Source organism: Pecten maximus, chromosome 9 (assembly GCF_902652985.1).
Source record: "Pecten maximus chromosome 9, xPecMax1.1, whole genome shotgun sequence".
Classification (NCBI taxonomy): Eukaryota; Metazoa; Mollusca; class Bivalvia; order Pectinida; family Pectinidae; genus Pecten; species Pecten maximus.
The window spans coordinates 17,909,646-17,933,281 of NC_047023.1; the positions used below are offsets into that span (position 1 = coordinate 17,909,646).

Below are 23,636 nucleotides of genomic sequence, written 5' to 3' on the forward strand. Positions count from 1 at the left end.
TATGATAAGAAGACTACATATAGACTCTTTAATGCATATTTAAAATATGTGAGATGCGTCTCTGAGAACATGAGGAGTGAAATTGCACTTAACGAGCATTTTCCTTCTGAACGCTATAAAAAAGCAAAACATCTACACGAGCTTGAATTTGTTGACTTTAAAGATTACAGACTTCATAGTTAATATGGAATTCAATCAGAGACCTATATAGGTCTCTGATTCAATGTAACGTGAATTTCTATCAACTACAATTAATATTGTTATTTCATTCAAGAATGGACCAGGAAACAACTTAGAATATCAGTCCGTCCAAGGAGACTACAATTAAATAATATGAGATGTCATGAATTTTTTTTTAAGTGTACGGACACTAAAACTTGTAAATGTTTGTGACACATTATAACCATATATCTCAATGACCCGTCCATGTTGTTTTCTCGTAAGCATGTACACTCCGTGAAATTCAGTTGTGTTATCAGATTCAGTTGGAAATTAAAGTGTGTTATCAGACTCCGTTGAAAAATAAGCAAAACATTTCACTAGTGGTTATTAATTGGCATTATTCATACACAATAAATTATTACACTGATGAATAAAATCTTTATGAAATAAAATTCCATTACTGACAGGTGAACTTTAACATTTATTGCGCATTGATTTACAGAATTTAAAAGAGTATATGCCTTCCCACAGTCCGACGATGTCTTCTCTTGTAACCGAATTATGCAATAAAAGTTGTTAGTACTGATTTTTGTAGAAAGTTGCTGAGCAGAATTTAGTTTCCGACACCTCCCTAATATGTGTACTACGGAGACACGTCGAACGTCTGCTTGTTCAAATGTCGTCTTTACTGCTAAAAAAAGTACGGGGCTGACATAACATTAAACCAGTTGACTGAAACACAACTGTCCCAATATACGTTTAGTGTTCACAACCATTTGTTCAATAGAGAGGAGTCATATTTTATGTAACAGCCACACGGGACGCCGTTTTCACGAAGTCGTTTAGTGATATCGCTTTAAGAAGTTCAAATAGGTGATATCACTTAATGGACTAAGTGATATCACTTAAACGTTTTAATTGAATAGGTTATACCACTTAAACAAACTTGTAAATGGTATAACTTATGAATGTGATCAAACAGCATAAAACTCATCCTCGAGGTTTTTTTCCCGAAGAAATCGACATCAGATGGAAAGCCTGAAATTATTTCTTTTGTACATGTTTCAACCTTATTATGCTAACAAAATTCTTATTTATTACTTTTAATGACATTTGGAGAGTTATCATAAGTTGCGTCGAGGTTGCATGGCCACATCAATGCAATTTGTAATACAAGATTCAAAGATTTTTTTACTGGATAAATCGTCATCATATGCAAAGATATGCAAACACATGTTTCAACCTTATTCTGTAAACAAATTAATTATTTATTACTTATAATGGCACTTGATAGTTATTACAAATTGCGTGATGTGACTATGCAACTCGACGCAATTTGTAATTACTTTTCAAATGCTATTATAAGTAAAAAGTTGTTGTTGTTTTTAATTACAAATTGCGCCATTATTACAAATTGCATCGTTATAACAAATTGATGAGTGAAAGACCAGTTTAGGCTTCACGACTTGTCATCTGAGGACGACACGGAAGGGTAAAGATAAAGGCAGTAATCAAATGGAGCCATTTAATGCCGCCATATTTGAAGTGTTATATATTTATCTTACCTTCGATAGCCAAGGGAATAGACGAATAACAAACCTTTGTCTAGTGAAGATGTATTTAACTTAGTCTCGTTAAACTTTTTTTAAGAATACACATACCGTACCATGAAAGAACTATTGCCATAATGTCTTGCAGTGTAGCTATCTTCCCTTTATTATTGCCTATGTACAATTTAAAACGAATAAAGAATACAGCGGTTTTTTGTTTAAAATACATTTTAAATAGCATTACTACATGCAAATAAGCGATGAAAACTGGGTTTTTTTGTGTGTTATAGGACTTCCATTGCCGTTACATAAAAAAAAGAACACAAACTTCAAAATAAACTCAACTTATGTCAATACGGTTACTTGGATCGGGAAGGTTATAACTTGGACGTACTGTATTGTCTCTCTCGGATTCGTTGATCTATGGACAAGTTACTATTCTTATTATCTTATTTATTAAAACAAGGAGTATTTGATCAAAGTGAATAATATCTGAAAGGGCTATTACAGACCTCAATTAATAAATATGTTTTATATAAGTACTTCAATCATTCATTGTATTAACTTATACAGGTTCTAAGTGTTGATAGTACATGTGATCTTCGTAAACTTGCTAGATGTATATTTGAGGCTTATAAGGCATGAGTGACGTAAAACATGTAATCTGTATATCGATATGATTTATGTTAATGCTCGTCATGTAGTATTGACATTTAGAACATGTTTGTTGAAATCATATTAGACAAGTGCAATCAATGATTGCGAAAGCTCACCGGCGGCAGCAATCACACTATGCATTCATTTTTTATGTATGTATAAGCATGTCACTTTGAAATTGTACTCACATAATATCGCTCCTAGACCTCTGATGGATGTATAAACCAAATTAGAAGGGTGTGGACTTACAACCTTTCCAAAACTTACCCCAAAAATATTTAAAGAGGGTTTTTGTGCCAAAAAAATAAGTCCACTAAATGGTAAAATGCCCAAAAAAATCACAATTTTTTTGCATGATTTTGATATAACATCACACCTGGACATCTAATGAATGCATAAACCAAATTAGAAGGGTGTGAGAGCATAATTTTGGAATTACCCCAAAAATTTTAAAGTGGATTTTGGTGCTAAAAAAGTTAAGTTCACAAAATTGTAAAATGCGAAAAAAATCACATTTTTTTCTGCATGAATTTGCCATAACATTACTCCTAGACCTCTAATGAATGTATAAAACAAATTAGAAGGGTATGAGGTGTATGCTTTTGGACTTACAAGCTTTCCAAAAACTGATCCCAAAAACTTTAAAGTTTTGGGGTGGGACGCCGACACCAGGTGACAGCATTAGCTCTCGGTTACTCATAACTGGTGAGCTAAAAATGTAACCTACAGACGGCTGTTGATGATGATGATGATGTAAGAGTGATAATTGATGTTGAATGAACGATATATAACTGTATCTGTGTACATGTATATCATTTGTATTATCTGTAAGTTGTAATTAATATAACTATTGAGGAAGCATATAAGACATTAAGCAATATGAAAAATAATAAAAGTCCTGGCTCTGATGGCTATACCGTTGAATTTTTTAAATATTTTTGGGAACAACTTGGGTATTTCATTGTCCGTTCACTAAATTATGGGTACATGAAAGGAGAATTATCTGTAACACAACGCCACGGTGTAATAATTTGTATTCCAAAAAAAGATAAACCACGTCAATATATCAAAAACTGGAGACCTATAACTTTATTAAATATTATATATAAAATTGGATCAGGGGTTATTGCAAATAGAATAAAATCAGTTTTGGACATAATTGTTAACAAAGATCAATCAGGTTTTATAGCAGGTCGATATATTGGGGAAAACACTAGACTTTTATATGACATTATGAATTATACTGAAGAAAATGATATTCCGGGGATGGTTTTAATGATAGATTTTGAAAAGGCGTTCGATTTTGTTTCTTTTAACTTCATAGCAAAAGTGTTAGATTTTTTTGGTTTCGGAAATTATATAAAAAATTGGGTACAATTGTTTAACTGTAATGTAGGAGCTTCTATTAATCAGGGAGGGAATCTTTCATCATTTTTCAGAATAAAAAGGGGATGTAGACAAGGGGATCCGATCGCACCATATATCTTCATTCTTTGTGCCGAAATTCTTGCTATTAGGCTTAGAAATAACAAACATATTAAGGGGATAGAAGTTGATAATACAAATATTTTACTTTCACAATATGCAGATGACACATACTTAACTCTTGATGGATCTGAGGAATCTCTTAAAGAAACAATGAATGAATTAAATATTTTTGCATCAATTTCAGGATTAAAAATTAATATTGATAAGACAGAAATTGTATGGATTGGCAGTAAAAAATATAGTCAAGAGAAATTTCTACCTGAACTAAACTTGAAATGGGGAAAAGAAAAATTCACTCTATTAGGAATAGATTTCAGCGTTGATCTACATGAAATGATTAAAATGAACTTTGATAAGAAAATAGTAAAATTAAAAAATATTATTACTGCTTGGAGCAGACGTAACTTAACTCCAATAGGTAAAATTCATTTAATAAAATCATTAATGATCTCCCAATTTAATCATTTATTTATTGCTCTACCAAACCCAGGTGACAAGATAATTAAAAAACTAAACTCTATTTTATTTGAATTTTTGTGGCATAGTAAAGTGGATAAAATTAAAAGAGATATTATTGTACAAGATCACTCTCATGGGGGACTAAAAATGCTCAATACTCAAAATTTTGTTGATTCATTAAAAATTGGCTGGGTTAAGCGACTGTTTCAATCTTCAGGAAAATGGAAAACACTACTAGAAAAATATTTAGACCTAGATAAACTAATGAATATTGGAGGGAACTATATAGATCTATGCCAACAAAATATTAGCAATTCTTTTTGGAAAGATGTACTTAGGGCTTGGTCAAGATTAGATAACTCTACTAATATGAAAATAGTCAAAGGGAAAGCACTCTTGCATACACCTGTCTGGCATAACAAAAATATTACAATAGGTGGTGGAACAATTTTCTACTCTAAGTGGTATGAAAAGGGTATTTATGTCATTGGTGACTTCTTTAAAGATGTAAACAACAACACTTTTTTCTCTTTTAATGAATTTATTCAAAAGTATAGCATTAACACTAACTTTTTGAAATATAATGGAGTAATATCTGCAATAAAAAAATGTTTACAACACTTTAAATTTGATTCCACTACTTTGTATATCCAGTTTTACCTAGCAATATTGCAATATTTCTTAATATTAATAAAGGCTCGAAGATATTTTATGATATTCTAAATTCAAAGAATGACATTACTGCTAAAGGGAAAGAGAAATGGTCTAACGTACTTGATTTCAATTTAAATGATTGGTGTAGTATATATACACTTCCTTTTACAGTAAGTAAAAACTCACGATTACACTGGTTGCAATTTAGGATATCACATCATATCTTAACAACTAATTCATTTCTTTTCAAAGCCAAACTAACAAACAATCCATTCTGTAACTTTTGTAACTCAGAAATTGAATCAATTGTTCACCTTTTTTGGGAATGTGATCAAGTTCAGAATCTTCTTGAAGGTCTAGATATATTATTAGATGCATTATTTATTCCCTTTAGACTAAATAAAAAAACAATGCTTTTTGGTAAATATGATGGTGATTATAAAAATCCATCCTTTAAAGTAGATAATCAAATTATTTTGATTATAAAACAATACATATACAGAAACAGATGTCTGCATAAATCTTTAAATATCAACTCTTTACTCTATTGTATCTATGATCATTATAAAGTCAGAAAATTTTGTAGCTCTAAAAAAGGGGAAAAAGAAAAAAACAAATGTTTGGCTGAATGGAGAAAATGGGATAAACTTTTGCAGATTATGGAATAATACTTTTTTAATCTGTTTTATTGACTTATACATTACACATTTATTTGTATTAAATATTAATAATCGCATACATGTGGTACCTTCTTCTTTTGCTGGAATCCCAGTGTCTGACAATTGCAGTAAATATATATAATTGAGTTAATCTACATTTTTAGTAACAAGTCTACCATCCAGTCCTTTCCTCTTTTGGCATAAATTGTGTAAAGTATGATATTTATTTATTTATTTTTTTTTTTTTTGTACTATCTTTGAATAAAAATACTTTAAAATATTACAAAGTACTCCCTTCCTTTTCTTCTTCTCCTTCCTTTCTTTCTTCCACTTTTCATCCTTCTTCTCTTCCTTCTCCTTCCTTTCCTCTTCTTTATGTATGTCTGTATATGTCTATATGGATTTTTGTCGTTTTGTTCAAGATTAAATAATATAAATGTTATGATTTGTATCCTGTCCACGTGTATCTGTGTTTGTTTTTATCTTATACCATTGATGTTAGGTGTGTATGTTTGTTAGGGTGAGAGGGTGAAACCATATGACGTTAAATATGAAAGGTTTTGGAAGAATATATAGTGTGAAAGCTGAACAATTGAGTGAATAGATGCAATATACATAAATTTGAATGTCAAAAAGATAGAATGTAGAGTGAGTGAGTGAGTGAGTAAGTATGTAAATGTTTCCGAAGTAAAATATATATATGTACCTATGTATAATATGCCTTGGAAAAATAAAACAAATATAAAAAAAGTTGTAATTAATAGGTGTCCAAAAAGTTGACAATGAAGAGTGAAACAAAAAAAAGTAACTCTGATAGGTCACAATATCTATACAGGCCTTTCCTCTTAATATTCCTTTTCCTCAAATAAAGACAAAGATAGGTTTTCGTGGGCCGTTTGGGGATTTGTAACATTTTGGAATTTTCAATAATGTTATCTGTTGCAGAAAAGTATTATGAGAAAGAGCTCCCTGCTCCAATCTCTATAAAGCCATGTTGGTGTTTGTGGAAACCTGCAGTGAAAATATACATACTCCCTTTGTATAATGCTTCTTAGATGTGAAAAGTATCTCAATGATTAAAAAAACTCATATCAAATGAGAAATCTTTACTGTATTAGATAATTTTTGTCAAATTATTGCATTTTATGTTTCAAAACAAAAACGCACACAAACAAGTCTAAAAATCTATCATCTTTATCTGCAAAAATATTTTTTCCAACATTTGATTAAATCTACAAAGACAGTCTATTCGATCAAACTTATTAATTAACATAGATCAGTAATATTTCTTATTACCTAAGATTTCATTCTACAGCTATCTGTATATCTAACAGAGTTTGAATAATCCATATTGGATTATGGGTATACTTGTTATACAAAGGATAAGCTCTGAAATATTAATGTAACATATCAACAAAATGTCTTTTAGGAGTTCTACATCAAGAAATACTCAAATGTGCTTTTGCTAAATTAGTTTTCAAAGTTCACAACATTTACGATATCCATAATTATCATTCACTTACAAACACAAAAATTTAAAATGAGACTCTATGGCAAATTTGATGAATGTGTACGCATGTGTCTTCTCTTTTGATGTATTCATTACTATACAAATTAAGTATTCTAGTATCTGAAGATGATGATCATTGAATACAAAATGTACTTTATCAAACATATACATTAATGTACATTGCATACAGCATTTTTGAGTATGAGACTATTGCAGCTATATTTTGTTAACACAAAGATTTTCAAAATAGAACATTTTTTTAAATTTGAAAGTATTTTGTCCTTTATATTGATAAAGGGTTCTAATGATGAGAGTTACTTCTCTTTACAAGACAATATACATTTATATATACATCTTTCATTTTGATATAGAGCTATTACACTCCCTGGGAAGTAACATATAGTTAAGTGAAGAATCGATGACACATAACATATGTTCAAGTTCATTTCTACACAAGAGTATAATTTCATTGCATGCCATCAGGACCTAATCATGTTAACAATGCTTTAAAGGGAGATAATTCTAAAATAAGTACATGTTGAATGTAACATTGTAAGGGAGATAACTCTAAAATAAGTACATGTACATGTTGAATGTAACATTGTAAGGGAGATAATTCTTTAAAAAAAATCCTTGTAAGCAGACCTGTAAAATTCCTTATATCACTCAGTTTGATATACAAATGTACTTACAATTATACTTATATTCTTACTCAAACTCAATTACTCTAGACACAACAGGGTTGGCAGACATGATTGTAAATAATAACAAAAATAAAATGTGCATTATCCTATAAGACAATAGAATGTAAATTACCTCTTCTGTGGTCTCTGGACAGATATAATTTTTATGAATGATTTATTTTAGTTTATTTTTTTTTCAACATTAACATTTTACATATGAATAGTTGTATAAAGATAAATTGTAAAAAAGATTAATTTACCCAAAACATATAAAAACTTAAGGATAAGGATTTTTAAAAAAATCATACATGAATAATCTACTAATAAATACAAATATCACAGATTTCTGGAATTATGGAATATAATGCTTAAAAATAAAAAAAAATAAAAGAAATAATAAAGCACTGACATGTATAATTTCTACATGAAAAAAAATATATATGTAAAAGTTCATATGTACCAGCGGTACAGTATATTATTTAACACTGTGTATATAACATATCTGTTTATAGGCTTAATGCATCACAAAATCAGTCATAATTTGTGTCTCAGTGAATTCAGATAACTTATCTAACAAAAAAATACATATCTAGTTCTGTCCAAAACAAGTAATAAAACTAAAAAAAAAAAAAAATGAATGATATCCAAAAAATGAGACATTATAGTCCTCTTACATAAAATGGCTGCTTAATATCTTTCAGTTGTAGATTTTACAAATTGTACTGTATTATCAAATGTTGATACATACAGTACCTTTAACCATATTTCACCATTTTTAAGTTTTAAGTACATAAGAGCCAGTCCAATCATAACAAGCAAATTTGTGGAATTTATATCCCCCGTTTTCCTTACATGTTAAAGGAAAACATTTCTAACTCTCTTACTAAGTTTTTTAATAATCAGATAGTATTTGTTGGAGTTATTGCATGGAAATGGTAGAAAACACATTTTTTGTTAATTAAGGGGCTATAACTTCGTCAAATTAAGTCAGGCAAAAGTGGCAATCAAAATTGGCACAGTCCTTAAGCTAACCTAATATATCAAGTTTGAAGAAAATCTATTAACATTTCTTGCAGTAGTTACATGGAAACTAAGCGTAACAGATGGGCAGACGTCAAACACAAATTAATATTCCAGGTTTCAGTGAAAGCATGTGTTAATTATAATCTAACTTGTGAATTCATTTAATGCCTCTAAAAATATTGAAGAGATAATGCTCACAAGCACGGACGTACCCATCCCTGGCACAATTTATAGCATAACAAATTATGCTCAAAAACATACAATATTGGATTTGTAGAAATTCTTTATCGATGTATCTGCATGTGTATATTGACTTACAAATTGACAAGAAATCAGCTTAAAGAAGTAATGGAATTACAAACCTAACATGTAAGGTATCATAAATGAACAGTGTATACATACACTTGTGTATTTACCCAATGCTTCACACATATTCTGATCCAGTGACTGTTCTGTTACAAATTCACCAATATGCTTAATTTAGTCTACTTTTATATTTGCCAAAGATATTGCCACCTAACTGGCTTGTCTAAACTGACTGCAGGAAGGATTTTTTTGATGCAGACAATTACATAGTTTTAAGTCATATTAGAAAGATTTTCAATAGGTACAGAGAAGCTAAGAGTTTGCCAACACATGCTGAGTATCACTTTAACACTTACAACAGTAAACCCTGCAGTGAACAGGAAAGTAAAGGGAAACATCTCTCGTAAAAAGCAAATTGTCAAACAACAGTACAAACAGTACTAGAGTCACATGAACAGGAAAGATAAGGGAAACAACTCTTGTAAAAGCAAAGTCCATTGCCAATCAACAGTACAAAAAGTACTAGAGTCTAGCTGTAACAGATTATAAAATAAACATTGTCTCGTACTCTCCTTAAAATATTTCTCGGCACAAATACAATCATATTAAAAAATTATATTAGCATAAGGTGTAAAGTTTTCAAAAAAAACAAAATTAAAGTAACAGTAACAGTATATATCACTCTGTAACAATAAATTCATTACTTGTATATAAATGTATATCTACATGTATCCTCATATGATGTAATATTAAGTGACCTCAATCCTTTATATTTCGGTCCTTTTCTACATCAACAAATTGAATCCGAAAAAAGGTTTTTGAAGGCACTTTCCTGACATTTTTGGGTTAATTTTCGAAGGTTCTGAAGTCATTCTTAATCATACACAATGTTAAATAGGTAGAAAATAATAACCAAACAGGTCAGTTTTGGGAACAAATACATACTTCATAACTTTAAATTAAAGGCATCTTATGTATAACAAAAGTATGATCCAAATGAGACAAAGAAATATTACAGTAGTATATATGTTGAATGAAAATTACCTGAATTTATAAACAACAAAACACATAGATAATCATAAAATTGCTGACAATATTCTTTATAACATTTTCAAATTAATCAACCCCTTTGTCAACTTCAAAGACATGGACACACATAAACAACTACAAACAATGCACATTGGACTGGGTACTAATCATATTAGTATGCATGTAAACACTATTGAAACTAGAAACATTTGCTATCAAAATGCACAGTAATATAATTTAGAGATCCAAGAAATAGTCAGTATTACTATTGTTAATAGGATTTTTATGCTATTTCATTGTTACATTATGCCATCATCAATAACACTTTCATCACTAATTGAATATTCATGGACGGATCAAGTTTAACAACGATTCATCAATAGCACTTTCATCACTAATTGAAAATGCTTGGATGGGTCAAGTAAAAAATATGTAAAATATATGAAGAAACATCAAGTAATTAATCAAATACCAAAAAGTATTAATTATTGTTGAAAAATAATAGAAATAATCAAATTATGTAAATAAAAAAAAAAGATAGTGTCTCAGTGTTACATCCATTAGTATTCTTTTGTAGATCTACATTTATTTATTTTACAACAGTACTTATACAATTTAGTTACTACAGTATATTAAAATTTTTGTAAATGGATAATTGTTTAACAGACTACCACGAGCCTCTCACAGCAGAAAACACAAAAGAAAAACACCGATAGAAAATGTATGAAATATGAATTATACATTAAGCGTAGTAGTCTCCCCTTCACCTTTGAGCGTAATTAAACACATGTACATTTACCCAACAAAATCCCATGTCTGGTAATAATATCTATCACAGTTCAGTAAAAATACTATCAAATGCTTTAAACCATTGTCTTGCATTAACCCTATTCTTTAAGGTCAATGAGCTGGCCCCCTGGGGTTGTTACAGGATAAATATGGTACCTTAAATACTTGGTGCCAAGAGTAATATACATGTGGTTCAGTAGAAATGTTGGGTATTATAGTAATACACAAGATGAAGACTTTTTATTTTGTTTATCTGCTGGTTTTGTTTCTTCTTTTGTTGTCTTGTTTGTCCCTTCTTCCTTCTTTTTAGAGTCATCTGATGTTGCCTTTTGACTGTTGTCTTCTGGTTCTGATTTGGGTGTTGATTTTGGTGGAGAGCTTTTATCCTCTGTTTTCTGTGCGACGTTTTCTGATTTTGTTGGTGTTTTGTCAGGACCTTTGACCGCTGTTTGTTGATCCCCATTTGATATAGGCAGGATATATTCATTGATTTTACCATGGAGTTCATCAAATTTGCTGCCGTCCCAGGACATCTGGATGTTTTCATCACGGTAGAAATTGATAAACAGAAGCTGTGTGAAGACCATACTCATTGGTCCAGCAGGGGGCCAGTCGATCTTCTCCAGTAACAAGGGAATCATCGGCTTCTTGAGAGAATCTGCCAGACTCACCTCCCTCCGACAGTTGGCCGATATGGAATACTTGGTGGTTACACAACTCAGGATGACTTTACAGCCACGGACACCCCTGTCAATCTTGTCATAGAGAGAGTCCCCTCCTCCCATCTGGTAAATATCCATCCAGCAGCTGTAGCCAAGTTCGTTCAGCCTCCTGTACAACTGTTTAATCTCCTTCTGTTTGCCCCACTGGTACGATAGGAAGACGTCTGGAGACACTTCTTCTTCCTGCAATAGCAAAGATTCACTTTCTGATGTGGTTATATTATTCCCATTATTCAGAAAAGTTTCACTTTAATAACTGATAAAGAATGAAATGTATACATTCATTGCCCTTGAATGAGGAAAACATGAATGCTTGTTTCCTCTTTATGAATCATTATCCTTCAGAGCCATGTGAGCTTTGTCTCAAGGGGAAACTATTCAAGGTTTTCTCATGCAAGTGCATGAGGAATCTTTTATACATAAATATATATGCTGAAATAGCATTGAACATTTACAAATCAAACATTTGTTTACCAGTATAGGTAACACAAGTGCACAAACAGGTATTGTATTCCAATAACTAGGTAACATACATTGTATTAGGAAACTAGAGTAGTGACAGGATATCGGACATAGTCCTCTATATACAAGGTCAGTTGTAATACCCTGAACAGTTGTCACTGGTTGTATCTTTATCAGGTATACACCAGGTCAGTTGTAATACCCTGAACAGTTGTCACTGGTTGTATCTTTATCAGTCATTTTAGGAGTCCTGTATACACCAGGTCAGTTGTAATACCCTGAACAGTTGTCACTGGTTGTATCTTTATCAGTCATTGTAGGAGTCCTGTATACACCAGGCCAGTTGTAATACCCTGAACAGTTGTCACTGGTTGTATCTTTATCAGTCATTGTAGGAGTCCTGTATACACCAGGCCAGTTGTAATACCCTGAACAGTTGTCACTGGTTGTATCTTAATCAGGTATACACCAGGTCAGTTGTAATACCCTGAACAGTTGTCACTGGTTGTATCTTTATCAGTCATTGTAGGAGTCCTGTATACACCAGGCCAGTTGTAATACCCTGAACAGTTGTCACTGGTTGTATCTTAATCAGGTATACACCAGGTCAGTTGTAATACCCTGAACAGTTGTCACTGGTTGTATCTTTATCAGTCATTGTAGGAGTCCTGTATACACCAGGCCAGTTGTAATACCCTGAACAGTTGTGACTGGTTAAACTTACCTGTGTAGATTCCTTATTTCCTGATGAACTTTGACCTCCATCTCCTTTCTTTTTGGTAATGACGATTTCCTCTGCCACCGGAGTCCACCAATCCTTGTACTCTGTATAAACAAAATATGGTAAAGCTGTTATCAGAAAATATATTTATCATAAATACATTGTTATCTGACCGTGTGATAACACCTATTACATAACATCTGTTTTGGACACACTGATAACAACACCTATAGCAGCGATATGATTGGTTGTAGGTTCCCATTGTTTCAATTTGGACATCGTAACTTCTTGATGTCTTACATTTTATTAAAATGTACATCACCAAAAAAATACGAATGGAGTGAGAATATTTAATATCAGCCTGGTTAATTTTTTTTTTAGTTAAGTGATAAACAATATATTGTATGTGAAATTGAAAAACTTTTTGCAAGTTTTTATTTTTTACCTCACTAGACGGCAAAAGGCGACCTTGGCAGCCACTATTTATAACATCTAGCTATTTGTTCTAACTTTATAAAAAAAAAAATTTGACACTTTCTTTTAAAAATCTGCTTCATTGACATGATGCATTCACAATGTATTACTGATGGCTGCACTGATATTTTGGTTATCAGCCACAAACTTGAACCGCCAAAGTCAAATATAGCTGCTTGGTGACCACTTTTAACTTCAAACTGTGTAAGTCTCAAAATGTAATATACAAAACTAGGCACTATGAGGGGCACTCTTTAGTCCAGCAATAATTACCTCCGGTGATAAGAGATTCGTCGGGCATGGCTTTATACATGTTGAGCTGCATCAACAATTCCTGGAACTTGGGAACTGGCCAGTAGCGTTGGTCATCAGTCTCCTCCCCACCTCGCTGGAAGAATCTCACAAACAGGTACTCACTGAAGATGGGTCCCATGGAACCCTTAGGGGGCCAGCTCATCTTCTCCATCAGGAGAGGAATCATGGGCTTTCCCAGGCTTGTGGATAGGTTCACCTACAACAATAATTAAATAACCTTTCTGAAGTACATGTATTGCAAAGTAGGTCAAGGTCATTCACACGAAACAAACTTGTTATCCCTTTGTTCTAACATGCTGCACAAGCTGTCTTGGCCTTTGGGTAGGTAAGCTAAATAGAAATCAGCCTTGCAGAAATAAATATGTATAATGCTTGACTTGACAAGGATTACAGAGACTTGGGGGCAAAACCCTGGTGACCAAGACCTTTTAAAAAATGTGCACGAGAATTGTATGTCATATATATATGATATCCTGGTGACAAATGTGTAAGGTATTAAATCAGGTAAGGACCTTGTGTCTGTCGGGAGGGAGTATCTGAAGGATAATACTACCGATAACTACCACTTTAATTTATATTTACCTCTCTGTTACAGTTAGGAGATTTGGAATATTTTTCCGACACACAACATATGATGATTTTTGCCCCACGGATTCCATTGTCAATTTTCTCAAACAGTTTGTCGCCACCTCCCATTTGTCCAATGTCCATCCAGCACTCGTATCCAGCCATTTGTAAGTGGTTCCGTAACAACTTGACCTCATTCTGATGACCCCACTGGTAACTTAGGAAGATAGGCGGAGGTGTGGCATAATCTACCTCTTCTTCAACAACCCCCTCTGAGGACAGAAATAGGAAATAACATCAGACAATACTGAGCAACAATACACTGACACAAGGAATCACTACATTGTGTCCTTTCATAATATGCATTCCATCTGTATATTGACCTACAGCTTTTCGTGGCATTTTCTACAATGATATTTACTGACCTACATCCTTCATGGTATTCTCTACAATGGTATTTACTGACCTACAGCCTTCATGGCATTCTCTACAATGGTATTTACTGACCTACAGCCTTCATGGCATTCTCTACAATGGTATTTACTGACCTACAGCCTTGGTGGCATTCTCTACAATAGTATATACTGACCTACAGCCTTCATGGCATTCTCTACAATGGTATTTACTGACCTACAGCCTTCATGGCATTCTCTACAATGGTATTTACTGACCTACAGCCTTCATGGCATTCTCTACAATGTTATTTACTGACCTACAGCCATGGTGGCATTCTCTACAATGGTATATACTGACCTACAGCCTTCATGGCATTCTCTACAATGGTATTTACTGACCTACAGCCTTCATGGCATTCTCTACAATGGTATTTACTGACCTACAGCCTTCATGGCATTCTCTACAATGGTATTTACTGACCTACAGCCTTGGAGGCATTCTCTACAATGGTATATACTGACCTACAGCCTTCATGGCATTCTCTACAATGGTATTTACTGACCTACAGCCTTGGTGGCATTCTCTACAATGGTATATACTGACCTACAGCCTTCATGGCATTCTCTACAATGGTATATACTGACCTACAGCCTTCATGGCATTCTCTACAATGGTATTTACTGACCTACAGCCTTCATGGCATTCTCTACAATGGTATATACTGACCTACAGCCTTCATGGCATTCTCTACAATGGTATATACTGACCTACAGCCTTCATGGCATTGTCTACAATGGTATATACTGACCTACAGCCTTCATGGCATTCTCTACAATGGTATATACTGACCTACAGCCTTCATGGCATTCTCTACAATGGTATATACTGACCTACAGCCTTCATGGCATTCTCTACAATGGTATATACTGACCTACAGCCTTCATGGCATTCTCTACAATGGTATATACTGACCTACAGCCTTCATGGCATTCTCTACAATGGTATTTACTGACCTACAGCCTTCATGGCATTCTCTACAATGGTATATACTGACCTACAGCCTTCATGGCATTGTCTACAATGGTATTTACTGACCAACAGCCTTCATGGCATTGTCTACAATGGTATTTACTGACCTACAGCCTTCATGGCATTGTCTACAATAGTATTTACTGACCTACAGCCTTCATGGCATTGTCTACAATGGTATTTACTGACCTACAGCCTTCATGGCATTCTCTACAATGGTATTTACTGACCAACAGCCTTCATGGCATTGTCTACAATGGTATTTACTGACCAACAGCCTTCATGGCATTCTCTACAATGGTATATACTGACCTACAGCCTTCATGGCATTCTCTACAATGGTATTTACTGACCTACAGCCTTCGTGGCATTCTCTACAATGGTATTTACTGACCTAAAGCCTTCGTGGCATTCTCTACAATGGTATTTACTGACCTACAGCCTTGGTGGCATTCTCTACAATGGTATATACTGACCTACAGCCTTCATGGCATTCTCTACAATGGTATTTACTGACCTACAGCCTTCGTGGCATTCTCTACAATGGTATTTACTGACCTACAGCCTTGGTGGCATTCTCTACAATGGTATATACTGACCTACAGCCTTCGTGGCATTCTCTACAATGGTATTTACTGACCTACAGCCTTGGTGGCATTCTCTACAATGGTATATACTGACCTACAGCCTTCATAGCATTCTCTACAATGGTATATACTGACCTACAGCCTTCATGGCATTCTCTACAATGGTATTTACTGACCTACAGCCTTCATGGCATTCTCTACAATGGTATATACTGACCTACAGCCTTCATGGCATTCTCTACAATGGTATATACTGACCTACAGCCTTCATGGCATTGTCTACAATGGTATATACTGACCTACAGCCTTCATGGCATTCTCTACAATGGTATATACTGACCTACAGCCTTCATGGCATTCTCTACAATGGTATATACTGACCTACAGCCTTCATGGCATTCTCTACAATGGTATTTACTGACCTACAGCCTTCATGGCATTCTCTACAATGGTATATACTGACCTACAGCCTTCATGGCATTGTCTACAATGGTATTTACTGACCAACAGCCTTCATGGCATTGTCTACAATGGTATTTACTGACCTACAGCCTTCATGGCATTGTCTACAATGGTATTTACTGACCTACAGCCTTCATGGCATTGTCTACAATAGTATTTACTGACCTACAGCCTTCATGGCATTGTCTACAATGGTATTTACTGACCTACAGCCTTCATGGCATTCTCTACAATGGTATTTACTGACCAACAGCCTTCATGGCATTGTCTACAATGGTATTTACTGACCTACAGCCTTCATGGCATTCTCTACAATGGTATTTACTGACCTACAGCCTTCATGGCATTCTCTACAATGGCGGCAGCATCCATCCTGTTCATCTCCTGTAGGGCAGTAAGTACAGCGTGGGTGGCCTCTATCGTCTTGTGGGTGGCGTACCACTCACTGAGGAGTCCCATACAGGGGTCATGTTGGGTCGCCCAGCCTTTGATGTCATCTGGGGTGTACGCTAACCTCTGGGCCAGAAGTCTCCAGTCATGTTCTGTGGTAGGATTCATCAGCTTGGTCAAATCTCTTGACCATTTAGGGGCATTGGTCATCGTCTATATATAATAGACACAGGGTCAATGTACATGTAATAAGACGTTTGACGTCATCATTACACAAAAATGAATGCTTGGAATTAAACAAGAATTCTTATATTCAAATCTAAATTAAAAAATCATTGTCTTGTATTCTGTGGTCATAAAAATATTAACAATTTACCATTTACTATAAAAAAAATCCTTGCCTGTTTTCACAGGGGAATTAAAGATAAGAATTGTTTTAATTTTTCTTTAATTTAAGATAAGAAAGTGCAGTCTGGTCGCTTTCTTTAATCTTTAGACTGTAACTATTCTGTTAATCAGTCATACATCTAAAGTGTTAAAATCAGCATTACATATGTATTGCAGATTTACTTATCTCACTCCAGATCAATTAAAGTAGAGTCATTTAAATAATTCCAACTCCTTTTTTTTTATTATGCCACCTACCTTGTTGTCGACCTCCTCAACTTTGATCTTGGTTTCATCCAAATCTTTTTCTACAACATCCACACGCTTATTGACAGTTTTAAGTCCAGTTTTGACCGTTTTGATTTCCTTTCCCTGCTTGTCCACTTTTTTATCCACCACATCGACTTTCTTTGAAGTCTTGGTGACCTGGGTACTGAGGACATTGATGTCTCCCTTCTGTTGTTTAACGTCCTCCACTATGCCTTCCACACTGGCAACAAATCAAATTTATCATGCAGAACAAGTTTTTGATATTAAGATAATGTTTCCTTTGTATTCCCAAATATTTTCTAGTGTCAGATTTTGATAATGTCTTACAAATCAACAGAAATTAACAATATATGTTTTTATCAGTAAATACACTAAAAAAATGTGATATAATTATACTGGTTAGTCGTTTGAAGTACACTTTCAATAATTTCCTCTTTAGAGAGATTTTTGTTTCTAGTGCTGTTGTTGTTGTCGTCGTCGTCGTCGTCGTCGTCGTCTTGTTTTTTGTTATTGTTTTTTTTTTTGCTTTTTTTTTATTTTATTTTTTTTTCATTTTGGTGCAGTTGATATCTTTTAAGCACACTTATTGAAAGTCAGATTGTCATTACAACAAGTCCACATTAATCTTAAAATCTGTTAGTGAAATTCAAACATTACTATCCCTAGGAATTAAAAAAGGGTCAATCGTCATCAGAAAGTTACAGATTGTATCTACCATGATTGTTTAATGTAATTAATGGTCACATTCAATTCAACCTATGTGTCATATTGTTTTTATTATTTTGCTTGGAAAAAATCTTACAAACTTGCCATGGAGGTTGCCCTGTATCAAATACGTTAATCTTGATATGTAACAGAAAACACAAGAACAGATGATACTGTAAACATGGTTATTTTCAAAGGGAGTTAATTTCGCGATTTCGATATGTAAACTATAAGCATTGGGGTAATTTTTGTGATCAATCCACATTTGTTTGTAGTTCCAGATTATGCAAATTGATATCAAAATAATATGCGTGGGGAAAATTTTCGCAATTAAAAGGACTCCATGTAATTAGCGTAAATTTCCCCCTCGCGTAAATTTCCCCCTCGCATAAATCTCCATGTTTACAGTAGAAGATTTTGCCATAGCAGATGGTTCATATAAACAGGATTTAGACAAGCAGGCCCAGGTAGAGGAATATAGTTACCTTATACCATCCATTGCATTAAGAATGGAAGTGGCCATGTCTTTGATTCCACCAGTAGCCCCATCTTTCTGTAAACCCTCAATGTATGGTCGGTATTTATTCAACCTCTCCGTACCATGCTGACTTCCTATGGTGTGGATACCGTCAATGAGAGCTACTTGGTATTTGGGATCGTCACACTTTTTTGACAGGTTTACAAACTCGGCCAGAACAGTATCCACAAAGTCCTGGAAAGACAAGATTAAAATTTTAATTAATACAAGTTCAATCAGTGGGTATATAGAAATCTTGTCTCCAAATTCAAGGCCGGCGTTCCAAGGCCTTTCCAATGTACTGATTAAATCAAACTAATTAAACAGAAAAATAAAAGTTTTGAATTTTCTCTGTTGATTTAAAGTTTGTTACGAAAAATTTAAAAAAAACATTGATATGGACTGAAGATTTTTCATTCTGTCTCCTTGTGTACCCAGAAAGAAAATTGATATTTAGATAATAAGGCAACATTTATCCTTAAACATATTGAATAAAAACAAGAGGCCCTTGTATGGGGCTTAATGGTCACCTTACTATAAAGACCTGGCCATACATACTCAGTAGCAAATATAGTGGTACTGTTGGCCAAAGCAGCCATCTTGGATTTTGAACCCACCCGAAAAATGACAACACTCTGTCAAGACCAACTGCATCATTTTAGGTAAGTTTGAGCTGAATCCTACCGAGGAAACTTGAGAAGCAGTTTAAAATAGTTAAAGAAAACCATGATTGCACACATTACAAAAAGGCTGCCAAAGCTGCAATGTCAAAGTTTTTATGAGGCTGAAAATTAACAACACTTTGTTGGCTCTCCTTCCTTATTTTATTTTAACTGATTTTCAGCTCAATAGCAGCAGTGGAAAAAGAAAAGAAGTTTAAAATATGTTTTTTTCAAGATGACTGTGATTGCAGCCATCTTGTATTTCGGTCTGACAAAAAATAATAACATTTGGTCAGGACCATCTCAGAATCATTTCAGGTAAGTTTGAGCTGCATTCCACTGGTGGAACTTGAGAAGTAGTTTGAAATGAGAAAATGAGGATGATTGACGGCGACGGATGAAGCAAGAATGCTATAGGTTATCATGACCCTTCAGGTCAGCGGACCTAAAAACAATTAAGATGTTTTCTTCGAGAAGTACCTTGTGATGAGAAGCCAGACCAACTCCTATAGTCTTTACAGCAAATGAATAGGTCACTTCAATCTTTGGATTTCTCAGGACACGGTCAACGACATTTTGTCCAAACAATTGTGGCTGCTTTGTTATCACTGCACTCAGTGCTTCCAAAATCCTATACTGATTGAAGTTGTTATCCATCATTTTTGGACTGAGAAGCATGTCCACATGGCCTTGAGTAAAAAACTGAAAATAACAAACATTGACTGTAATATTATGAGGTAGAGACTTTAAAGACATACATGTCCCTCTGACAATCCTGATCACCTTATATCTTATCCATTCATCTAAAGACTTAACATTTTTATAGACATTTGACCCTATGCACTTATAATATTTCTCTCAAACGAAGCTAAATAGATCTAAATCACTGATCACATAAAGACTATCATGGCATTGCTATTTTTGGTAGTAACAATTTTTTTCAGCTCTGAAATATTAAGATGTAAATCCAGATCTGAAGCTTTCAAATGCTTAATATGTATGGCTTTGTTGTATACGTGTATATTTGTAGGCAAGAAGTTTGAAGGAGAAATAAAATGTTTCTAATTTGAATTATTGAATATATATCCTGCGCATGACATCACAATCATATTTAAGTTGCCTATCTGAGTGAAGTTAAATATCATATAAAGGTCATGACCTACATGTACACTAACCAATCAAAATTGTTACATTTAGTTGTGGACAACCTACCAAAGTTATGAAAAAATATCTAATTACCTCTGGCTGTTTTTGACCCATATCCATTATTACAACAGATTGGAGAGGTCCAGATACTGCAGAGTTAGGGTCTTCATCTATACCTTTCATCAAGTCCTCAAAATCTTGTTTGGAGATCCCCTCACTTGCTTGATATGGTTTGGAAATGGAATCTGTAAAAATTCATTGATAATATTCTTTGTTTTAGTAAACAAATACATGTATCATTAATACAGCCACTTTGGTTGGCTGCAAGGTCTGGACTCCTTTGAGAATATTCAAATGTTGATGTGTTGGTGGTCAAAATTGAACTTATTATAAATGTGTCCTAGAATGATTGTACAGCTTGAATTCTTTGTTTTCCATCAGCCAAACTGAAAGTCGGGTGACACAAGGCCTTTTACTTATAATTAGTTTTGGGTTTATTTTGTTTAACCTGGTTTTGGAGGTGGAGGAAAGCCGCAGAAAAAACCACCGGCCTACGGTCAGTACCTGGCAACTGCTCCACGTAGGTTTCGAACTCGCAACCCAGAGGTGAAGGGCTAGTGATAAAGTGTCGTGACACCTTAACCACTCGGCTACCGCAGACCCTCCTTTCACCTATAAGTGACTGTACTTCAATTGCCCGAAAAGATATGAAAGGATATGTGTGTGGTCACCTGCCTGACCATGTGGGTTTTCTTCAGCCATCAAGAGTGATTAATCAAATTAATAGATCTTATTTTTCAGAAGTGTTGTAAAATTAATTATGTCCCCATTATTCTCGCACAGCCCTCGTTGACAGTTAACAGATGGTCTCACTCCTGTGTGATGTAGGCAGGGATAACTCGCTACCTGACAGTTTAAACATTTTTGAAAGTTTTACAGCATGCTCAACCTTAAAAATCTTATCCCAAGGAAATGTTTTTCTCCCACAGACTCCTGTTCTTAAGAAATGTGAGTAGCAATGGTGAACCTTATTAAATGGCTCCTTTACTGATGGGGTATGAAACGTACAACAAATCTGATCATATCACACAATTGTGCTATACTGGTAATGCTGTTTAAAGTGAGGATGTGATCCTATAATGGCTTGTGACATTTTCCGAATAATTAGGCTCGTATGACTTGTCTATGGATCCCCAAATAGGAAAACAATAGATTAACATTTCCAATAACAAAATCAAGTCTATTATCATCAAATCTGTTGTTAAATGTTGTGTGTAAAACAAATGTAAGGATTCAGACATTTTTTTCATATTTTTAGTAATTATCAGATAAAAGGTTTGATCACTTACTTAGTGCTTCAACACCATGCTCATCCTTGTACCATTTAATCAGATGTGTTAAATGTGGGATGACTACAGAAGGTGCCTGGTTACTCGCCAGTAACATGATGTTACGAGCCGCTTCCATAAGTTCATCCTCTTCGTGGTTAAACTGTTTTATGATGGCGGGCATCAGCGGGGCCAAGGCTCTGTCAGAATTTTCACTGCCAAGATGCTGCAACGGGAAAATAAAACATTCGATAATCTCATCTAAATTTCTCTTTCTAAACTAGAGAATCACCATGGGGGTGGGAGGGCATGTAAACAACTCAATGAATAAATTTCTGGACGAAACTCCGTGTTGGGATCACTCCTCCTTACTCATAAACTAGAGAATGTATACCTACCTATAGAACCAGGACAAAAGTATTTAATGTGTACATAATTACATTTTTTGAAATGACGTAATTGTGCTAATACCTATCCCGGGGTAGGATTCCAAACATAAAGAGATTTTCTGTATGGTTGGCATGGGAGAAAATGTGTCTTTAACAGGTAATGTCTTCATTAACAAACCAGGAGTCCTTTCGCTGGGTAGATATCTTATTTAACTAGCCCTTACAGTCTTGTGTAATACAATGCATGATCAGCTACCATCACCTCAGGTCAAATATTTTTATAATACAATGGGAAGGCATTGAAATATCTATATAATACTCAATATCTGGTACTGCACCTACCTTGCCCACAAACATTAACAGATACGCTGTTGCAACACAGCCATGAAGGTTGATAGAACCAGTCACGACGTCTATATATTCCATATCTTCTGTTTCCATGGCGTACAAAAACATCTTTACTAAGATCTCATTCACATCATCAGGCATGTCAGCCCCTGAGCTACAAGTTAGATCAAAACATTGGTTATATAACTTTTGATTTGAACATAATTATTTTTGCTTGAAAACATTAAGGTACCACCTGTTGTTAAAGACAGACGATCCCTTTTCTAGTTCTAATTCAAAGATATCAAGTTGGTTGCATATGTTGTAGTTGCCAGGTAAAACCTGTACCATACACAGAAACTTAAGATTTAAAGCCTATTACTTTACAATGTTATAACTGTCTATGTTAACATAAATTATGTGGTATATTTGTGGGAAGGGTGGTTGGGGTGTGGGGTATTGGGGAGAGGGTAACTGGGATGTGGGGGTTGGGGTTGGGGTTGGGGGGACTGGGTTGTGTGGGGGGGGGGGGGGGGGGGGGGGGGGGGGAAGGGGGAGTGTGTGTGATGGGGTGACTGGGGTGTGTAGGAGTTGGGGAGTGGGTAACTGGGGTGTGTGTGGGGGGGGGGGGGGGGGGGGGGGTGTTGGATGTGGGGTGTGGTTGTAGGGGGTTGTGAATGTGACTGGTGTGTGGGGAAGGGGGAGTGGGGAAACGGGTGACTGGGGTGTGGGGTGTGTTGGATGTGGGTTGTGGGTGACTGGGGTGTGGGGGTGAGAGTGTGTGTGTGATGGGGGTGACTGGGGGGGGGGG

The 23,636-nt window shown here is 34.6% G+C and overlaps 1 protein-coding gene across 1 annotated transcript in view; it reads right to left on the reverse strand.

Annotated features, from left to right (window-relative positions):
• Positions 1-8,802: 8,802 nt before the first annotated feature.
• The window catches only part of LOC117334516, a 29,317-nt gene continuing 14,483 nt past the window's right edge, over positions 8,803-23,636 (reverse strand). Inside the window, exons 12-22 of the mRNA XM_033894194.1 lie at positions 22,841-23,000; positions 22,131-22,335; positions 20,875-21,026; positions 20,116-20,337; positions 18,942-19,168; positions 17,740-17,971; positions 17,034-17,307; positions 14,246-14,502; positions 13,622-13,859; positions 12,878-12,978; positions 8,803-11,874 (exon numbers count right to left, since the gene is read on the reverse strand). Coding sequence (XP_033750085.1) covers positions 11,182-11,874; positions 12,878-12,978; positions 13,622-13,859; positions 14,246-14,502; positions 17,034-17,307; positions 17,740-17,971; positions 18,942-19,168; positions 20,116-20,337; positions 20,875-21,026; positions 22,131-22,335; positions 22,841-23,000 — 2,761 coding nt within the window. The 3' untranslated portion in view covers positions 8,803-11,181. The remainder of the gene's footprint in view (positions 11,875-12,877; positions 12,979-13,621; positions 13,860-14,245; positions 14,503-17,033; positions 17,308-17,739; positions 17,972-18,941; positions 19,169-20,115; positions 20,338-20,874; positions 21,027-22,130; positions 22,336-22,840; positions 23,001-23,636) is intronic.